General features: G+C 36.8%; 1 protein-coding gene across 1 annotated transcript; it reads left to right on the top strand.

Annotated features, from left to right (window-relative positions):
• The first annotated feature begins 200 nt into the window (after positions 1-200).
• On the top strand, positions 201-8,685 carry LOC117295269 (tetratricopeptide repeat protein 28-like). The gene is made up of 7 exons (XM_033777824.1): positions 201-305; positions 1,470-1,685; positions 2,012-2,080; positions 3,141-3,225; positions 4,701-4,801; positions 6,133-6,259; positions 7,758-8,685. The coding sequence occupies exons 1-7, from the start codon at positions 297-299 to the stop codon at positions 7,904-7,906; spliced, it is 756 nt and encodes a 251-aa protein (XP_033633715.1). The 5' UTR covers positions 201-296; the 3' UTR covers positions 7,907-8,685.
• Positions 8,686-8,771: the final 86 nt, after the last annotated feature.

Here is an 8,771-nt window from a genome sequence, read left to right on the forward strand (position 1 = left end):
TAAGGTACAAGTTTCTTGATTTTTAGAATTTATTTTACATATTTAAAATATATTTAAAGAAGCCTTTAAAGATCTGAAAAAAAAAAAAGTATTTTAGTTGATATTTTCGTTTTGTTTTTTCTTTTCTTGTTCTTTTTCTTGAGTTTATTTTTATTTTTATGCATACTGAATGAGCCTACGGCAGATCAAACATGGCCGCCCCCATTAAACCTAAACGTTGTGTGCTGCTGTGAAACTTTCATTTCTACTGGTACTGCTTGTTATTGTATTTCGCTCGCTTATTTCAAGAAGGCATAATGAACAAGGTAAGAGATAATTTAACTTATATACTGCATAATTTGGTTTTCGAGCATGTGGAGAGAGTAGTTTGTAAATTTGAAACAAATTCTGTCGTCCGACCAAGCAAGGGGATCCCCCCGCAGTCGCACACATTAATTTGTTCGCACATAAAAGCTGTATCACTACACACAGCATGGAGCATCATCATGCAATGATACATGCTCAATGAATGGAGGTAGCATTCCTGGCTCCCACCACCACCAGATAAAGAAAGAAACTAGAAATTGAGTACAGCACCACACTCACTGCCACACAGCAGTGCACACTGAATGTATTGTAATTGCAAAAAAAAGAAGTCAACTAAGTTAAAAGAAAAAGAACGTGCGTGAGAGAATAGGCCTTTTATTATAATTAAAAATGTCAATTCTCATGATAAAACTTACTCCTAGAACTATTTCGGTCTCGTCCGGCTATCGTCTCCCGCAACGGGAGACGATAGCTGGACGAAACCGAAATACTATCGTCTCCCGTCCGGACGAAACCGAAATAGTTCTAGGAGTAGATAAAACTATTAAGCCAAAATTCATAAGGGATAACAAACAAAAAGTGCCGTAGTGTGGGAGCTGTCAGGTAAAGTTTTGGAAAAATGTTACGACCTCGCCACCAATTTCTGCCCCCCTTTTTCTTGTTTTTCTTTTTCTTTTGCACCTGAGGATGTTTTCAATTGATTGTTCTAGACTCTCGGGTAAAACATTTTATAAAGTGAGTTTAAAAATACATTTTGACTTAAAACTTTTTTTCATGAAAACTAAAATTGTCAAACTCTCTTTTAAGTCTTTGGTTTGGTTTTAACATGGTTTTAAACAATATTTTCAATCCGGGCAGTTTAGGCAGTCCTATTGGTGGTCGAGCAAAGACAAGTGAAATATATTGCCTTTTACCTTCATTTTAACACTTCCCCCAATAAACTGTAGGTACATTTAATACACGTAGTCGCGCATACCACAAACTGACCATACTCGGTCACAGTTTTAAGTTGCAGTCTTAAATGTCTTTAACCCCCATCAGGGTTTTTGCCGTGCGCACACTGCCAGGAACGTGACGGTTTCAAACTGACGTTTAAGACCTCTTCACCATTCTGTTATTCCCTTTAATACTCATCCATTTGTATTGTTCACTTATCTGTATAGGAAAAGGCAGAAGAGTCGAGGGAGCGCGGCAATGCCTGTATGAAGAAAGGTAGTCCCACTGAAGCGTTCTTCTACTATACTGAAGCTATCAAATGGAATCCTACAGACCCTCGTCTGTACAGCAATCGTTCCCTCTCATTCCTACAGATCGACCAGCACTACCACGCACTAGAGGATGCCAAGAAGGCCATCAAACTCAATCCAAATTGGCCAAAGGTATTTGTGGTGACACCATTTGTTTCCATTCCGCAATTTCTATAATCTTGTGTAAACAAGAATTTTGGACTAAGTGGTTTTGTGGTAACACCATGATCTATTTTGGCTACCTGTGTGATGTTTCCAAAAAGAACCAGTGGTCAACGACTCAACGTTTAGATCAGTAGGCCTATGCCTGTGCTCTGATAGTTATTATACCATGCAAAGTTTTCAAGAGTTTTTGATCAATTCTTGTTCTGTTTCCCCCCCCCCAAAAAAAAAAAAAAAAACCCAAACAAACAAGCATTCCACTCTATAATTATAACCCCTCTTGTTTCAATTCTCAGGGTCATTTTAGAAAGGGAGAGGTAGAGATGAGTACTGGGCATTACCAGGAGGCAGTCTGCTCATACCAAGTAAGTATTGCTTATTAGTTTTAAAGACAATGGACACTATTGGTAATTGTCAAAGACCAGTCTTCTCACTTGGTGTATCTCAACATTTGCACAAAATAACAAACCTGTGAAAATTTGAACTCAATTCGTCGTCGAAGTTGCGAGATATAATGAAAGAAAACAACACCCTTGTCGCACCATGGTCACACGAAGTTGTGTGCTTTCAGATGCTTGATTTCGAGACCTCATATTCTAAATCTGAGGTCTCGAAATCAAATTCATGGAAAATTAATTCTTTTTCGGAATCTATGTCACTTCAGAGGGAGGTGTTTCTTTTACTTAAACCTCTCCATATTACTTTTAATCAAGAAATGTTTTATGATAATAATTATTTTGAGTAATTACCAATAGTGTTCACTGCCTTAAAGGGACAGTAGGCCTACGTATTTCTTTAGTAATTATGCCAAAGATTGTTGACCATAAATACTTCCTTGTTTAGAAGCACTGCAGCTGTTCATAATGTACGTTCAGACGAGGAGTTAAACACTGATTCCCTTCTAAGGATTGTGAATTTAAAGACTGTTTTTTTTTTAACAGAACGTCTATCTGAGAAATATTTGTGTGTTCCAATTTTGTATAAGTCTCCCTGCAATGACTCTAGATTTTTGCTACCGCCCATTTGAAATGAAGTTGTCACAAGTTACTTTTATTGTTACATTTTATTGGAGTTACATGTAAGGTTTATTTGCCCTGTGTGTGCATTATTCTTGACTCATAGTTCTCTCTTTTCTTGTAGTCAAATTCGTTACTTATTTGACATGTTTGACCAATACATGTGACTGTTTCATTGCTCAGATGGTAGCAAGTGAAACCTTGGCTGACTTTCTTGTAAAAATAACATTGGTTGTTACAGAAACAGTTGACTCTAGTTCTTTCAAGGTCACCTGGGCTGGCCAGAAACCTCTTGGGAGGACAGAAAATCAAAGAACAAAGTCGAAATGAGATTCAGGACTTCAGAACGTAACTCGGAACCTCTTCTTTATAGTGCTCTTTATAATGAGACCTAACTTATTTGTGTCAGGTAGCAGTAAGTTTAGATGACAAGGATCCTAAGTTGAAAGAAGCTCTTGAGAAAGCCAAAGAGGAATTCAGAAAGTTGAAGTCGGGTAAGTGGTGGATATGAGCTGAAGTGGTAATAATAATACTTGGTTCTTATAGCGCTTTATCATGCCCCTAAGCGGGCGTATCAAAGAACACCCCGGGCGTATCAAAAGGCACAGTATTTTTCCTGCAAGATATGTGGAACTACGATTTGAAGTATGAGACCCACCATGTAATGGTTTACAAGGTATTGTGCTCAATATGCAGCCAACTGTTACACAGAGTGTGGCCTTTGCTGCCCTGGTCTTGGGTGTTCACTGTCTCTTACATAACTAAGCAAAAGCTTGCCCCTAATCATGTGACATAGCAACTGTCTCGATAGATTGAGGAACTCAAATGTAAGGGGTAACTTGTGGTCAAGCATGTCATTGTACCAGACAATATTCAACTCTAACACGCAAATGGTTCATTTAGAAGTTATCAAATTTTATACTCTTACCGGTACTTATTTTCTGTTAGTAAGTGGAAAGTAAGCCTTTGTTAGTCAGGTAATATGCAAAGATGAAAATAAAATGTCACATTTTATTGTTCATACAGTAACACAAAATTGCTAATTTTTGGCACAATTGAGTTGTGACTTTGCATCATTGTCATTCATGTAGCCAAACGAAGCAACATGTCATCATTGCAAACTTGGTATCATTTTAAAGAAGAACACGTTAGATTTGCATTGATAGTAAAACATATACAAAGAGTAATAAATAATAAAGATATTAAAAAAGTGTTCAAACTTTGTGTGAGCAGTTTAGTAATAATCAAATATCTGAGTGTTTGTAGCAACACCTATTTCAACTCCAACTACTTCAAACAGTTAACACTGGACAGTGGACTTAATAGGGATTGTGGCTTTTTGTCACAATACCATTTTGTCTTAACTGTGTATGCTGGACTGTATTGTAAACATTGGTTGACATTGTTTTTCTTTGTTGCATCTGATGCAGATATTTATTTATTATCAGTTAGTCAATAAAGTGCTACATTATATTATCCTCTTTACTTAAAGCCATTGGACCCTTTCGGTAAACAGTATTGTCCACGGCCCACACTTCGTGTATCACAACTTCTATATCAAATAACAAACCTATGAAAATTTAGGCTCAATCGGTCATCGGAGTCGGGAGAAAATATTGGGAAAACCCACCCTTGTTTTCGCGCGTTTCGCCGTGTCATGACATGTGTTAAAATAAATCTGTAATTCTTGCTATCGAGAATTGATATTGTTTTACTGTTTTCTCAAAAAGTAAAGCATTTCATGGAATAATATTTCAAGAGAAGTCTTTCACCACCACCTTCTGTAAACCCTGTAAGTTATTTGTAAATCTGTGAACTTTTAATTTTTTTCTGTACCGAAAAGGTCCAATGGCTTTAACTGTTATAAATGATTTTATTAGTACCCATAACAATATTGTAATGAATATGAGAAACCCAGAACCAAAATTAAAGCTTTCCATGCGTACTATGTTTTTCTCTCTTTTTTCAGCGGAGTTTAGAATTCCTGTGATTGGTACAGCGATTGGTTTTATGGTTGGAGTCTTGATTGTCCTTGCTGATCATTATCTCACTGCAAAACCTTCACTTGAGGTAATTCTCTAATCAATCATTTCAGTGTGATACCATGCCTGAAATGTGGCAATGGGTGTTCCCAAATGTTCTCTTTTTGTATAAAAAAAAATACCCCCCCCCCAATTCTAACGAATGTACATTCCAGCTACTGGAGTCTGCCAACGCGACTATAATTTTAATACCATCTATATCAGGCCTCAAAATAACCCACAGCAATTACCCTGGTGCCCTGAGCTTTTGCTGTGTTGCCCTTTCCAAAGCTTTCCAAAGTTCCAATGCAAGTTTTAATTTTCCTCAAAGAAGTGCCCCTAACCAGAGGAAAATTACTATGCCCATTCAAGAACGAAATTACTATGCCCATTCAAGAACAAAATTACTATGCCCATTCAAGAACAAAATTACTATGCCCATTCAAGAACGAAATTACTATGCCCATTCAAGAACGAAATTACTATGCCCATTCAAGAACGAAATTACTATGCCCATTCAAGAACGAAATTACTATGCCCATTCAAGAACGAAATTACTATGCCCATTCAAGAACAAAATTACTATGCCCATTCAAGAACAAAATTACTATGCCCATTCAAGAACAAAATTACTATGCCCATTCAAGAACGAAATTCAAGGCCCGCCTATTTGGCTGAACAGTACCTTAAAGATAGTGGAGCTTTGGAAATTGTCAAAGACCAGTTTTCTCACTTGCTGTATCTCAACATATGCATAAAATAACAAACCTGTGAACATTTGAGCTCAATCAGTCATCGAAGTTGCGAGATAATAATGAAAGAAAAACCCCCCTTTTCACACAAAGTTGTGTGCTTTCGAGCCGTTTCTCACAATGTTTTATACTACCAACCTCTCCACATTACTCGTTACCAAGTTAGGTTTTTTTGCTAATAACTATTATGAGTAATTACCATAGAGTTATATAATTATAAGAACTAGAGGGCGCACGGATGATGCTTCGTGCACAAACGCGACGGGACCGCAAGGAGACATGCGGGCGCCATTCTGTACGCGCGTTGAATATGAAACACACGTTGGAGTTTGTCTTTATTAAACGCTACGCGATGCTGTTTTGTTCAACTTACTAAATGGCTGCACAAACACACGCTGTGGGATGCCAGTTTTGTCAACTTAGAAAATGGCCGTCTGCGTGCATGCCGGGGCGCGTATATAGGCCAGTGCGCCCTCTAGTTCTTATAACTCTATGGTAATTACCAATAGTGTCAAGTATGGTGCCTTTAATATACTTAATGTGAAATACCATCAAATTGCTATGTAGGGACGAGTGTAATATTATTTATATTATGAGGTAGTTAATTTGTATCTACTTACTCATCTAGCCTCTTGCATTGAAGCTGATCTTCCTGGTGATATTTGCACTCATGGGATTTGGAGCTTCATGGACATATTTCTTCATACAAAACACATACAGAGAAGCCCTGCTACAGCCCCCTACAGATTTTTCAGGTGAGTAGATTCCTCATCTAAGAAGGCTTGCAACTTTTCAGCTGATTAGCTGATTTCCTCTTTTTCTTTTTCAAAACAGTGGCAATGAAAACTGAAAAACACTGTATAAAAGTTTTGCAATAGGAAAGTTACATGTCTGTCTAAGATCAGAGGTAGTGGTTGTCTGGGCAAAGTGAACAACAGAACTATTAATAATAATAATAAATAACATTTGTATAGCGTTTTCCACAGGCGTTTCAAAGCGCTTAAGCATCGTCAGAAAGATGTATTTTTAACTGAGACTTGAATGAGCTGATTGAGACAGATGTGAAGAGGGAGCTTTTTCCATTAAGTTGTTCCAGTTGTTTGCATTTTTAAAGGAACACATTGCCTTGGATCGGTAGAGTTGGTCATTGAAAAGCGTTTGCAACCATTTGTTATAAATGCATATTATGGTTCGAAAGATGTTTTAAAAGTAGAATACAATGATCCACACATATTTGCGAACTAACACGGTTATGACTCCCATAAATGGCCGACCGTGTTTGTCGACGAAGTAAAAGGAAAACATGCAATTTCGAGTGATACTTGTGTGGATCATTATATTCTACTTTTAAAATATCTTTATAATCATATGCATTTTATAACAAACGGTTACAAACGCTTTTCAAAGACCAACTTGACCGATCCAAGGCAATGTGTTCTTTTAAGGTCAAATAGATGCTGGTTGGACACTATTCAGGTTGGACTGCGTGTTTAGGAGAGTGTCTGTCAGTCCAATGTGTTTTGGGGCTGAGGTTTCTGGGATAGGAGGTGTTATTCTACGTCCCTGATATCATTCTGATTTAACGTTATTATTATACTGGCCATTTTTCTTGTTATCCTAATTTTCCACCCCTTTACCTCATCTGTAATCAATGAATGAATGAATGAACTTAAAGGCAGTGGACACTATTGGTAATAACTCAAAATATTTATTGCATAAAACCTCACTTGGTAACGTGTAATGGGGAGAGTTTGGTAGTATAAAACATTGTGAGAAACGATTCCCTCTGAAGTGACATATTTCTTGAGAAAGAAGTTATTTTCCACGGATTTGATTTTGAGACCTCAGATTTAGAATTTGAGGTCTCGAAATCAAGCATCTGAAAGCGCACATCTTCTTGTGACAAGGATGTTTTTTCTTTCATTATTGTCTCATAAATTTGACGACCAATTGAGCTCAAATTTCGCAGGTTCATTATTTTATGCATATGTTGAGATACACCAAGTGACAAGACTGGTCTTTGACAATTACCAATAGTGTCCAGTGTCTTTAAACATCGAAGGATACATGACTGTAATGTGGAAACAATAGACAGATAACTGCTCAGTCACATCCCTCCTCACTAGCCCAACCATAAATTGAGCTAAATCTTGCAGTCTGCAGTCAAGCCCAAATGGTTGATCATTGTTTTCTTGACATTTCAAGCCAAGATGACACATGGCTTTGTACTTTGTTTCAAACTTCTTCATCCAGATAAGAAAGATGACAAGAAAGCGACAGATGACAAGAAAGCTAAAGATGCCAAGTCTACTGAGGGGAGCAGTAAAACTCCTCAGAGAAAAGAAAATGATGGGAAAACATCGACAGAGACCAGACAGAGAAGAAAAAAGGAAAAAACATAAAAAAAATGTTATGTAGGCCTAAGCTTTGTGTAATTTTTCTCTAAAACATTTGAAGTAAATTTGGACTGTAATTGATCTCAGTTACTTAATTTGAATGCTATTCAAAATAGCACAGTATCTTGACCTAAATTTAATATTAAATCAGCTCTGGACACCACTCTGCCAGCACTTACGAGCCATGGACTTCAAGTTATGGAGGGAGATTAAACTAGAGTCAATACAAAATGACTGACATCTACACAGTGGATGGTATTCTTCTGTCACAAGATTGAATTCTTTATTCAGATTAAATTATATTACATTACTCTCTTTCCTTTTCTCTCTTTAAATAAGAACACTGTATATGTACAGTATTACCAAGTATAAGGTGATATGCTTTGTTAGGATCGGATACAAAATATTGTAAAAACTTCCATCTAAAGACTTCCTCATTTAAAACTTGTCTTAACAACTATTGTCTGAAATACTAATGACAAATGTGAGAAAAATCTTCTGGAAACGTCAATTATTAGTTTTATCCCTGAGGTTTTGATCCAGAGCGCCATTTGAGTTTTGTGAACATAAATGCTTAGCTGCACACAGTGGAACTGGTAATATGACCGCAAAACTGACATCCACTATTATGGTGGCTAAAATGGTCATCCCATTCAATTTTAGAATGTCCTACTAATTTTTTACATAAACAAAAAGAGACTTTATCCCCAGTACTTTATTATACTGAAAAATACGCTTTAATTACTTCTGTGATGACAAAACAATAGTTATCGTCTACTATTTCGCATAAAAGTAAATAAAGGAGAATGTTTGGATGTAACCAATAACAAACCAGTACACCTACGTTTTTACCAATTAAATTTTAGTTTTT

Source organism: Asterias rubens, chromosome 10, assembly GCF_902459465.1.
Source record: "Asterias rubens chromosome 10, eAstRub1.3, whole genome shotgun sequence".
NCBI lineage: Eukaryota > Metazoa > Echinodermata > Asteroidea > Forcipulatida > Asteriidae > Asterias > Asterias rubens.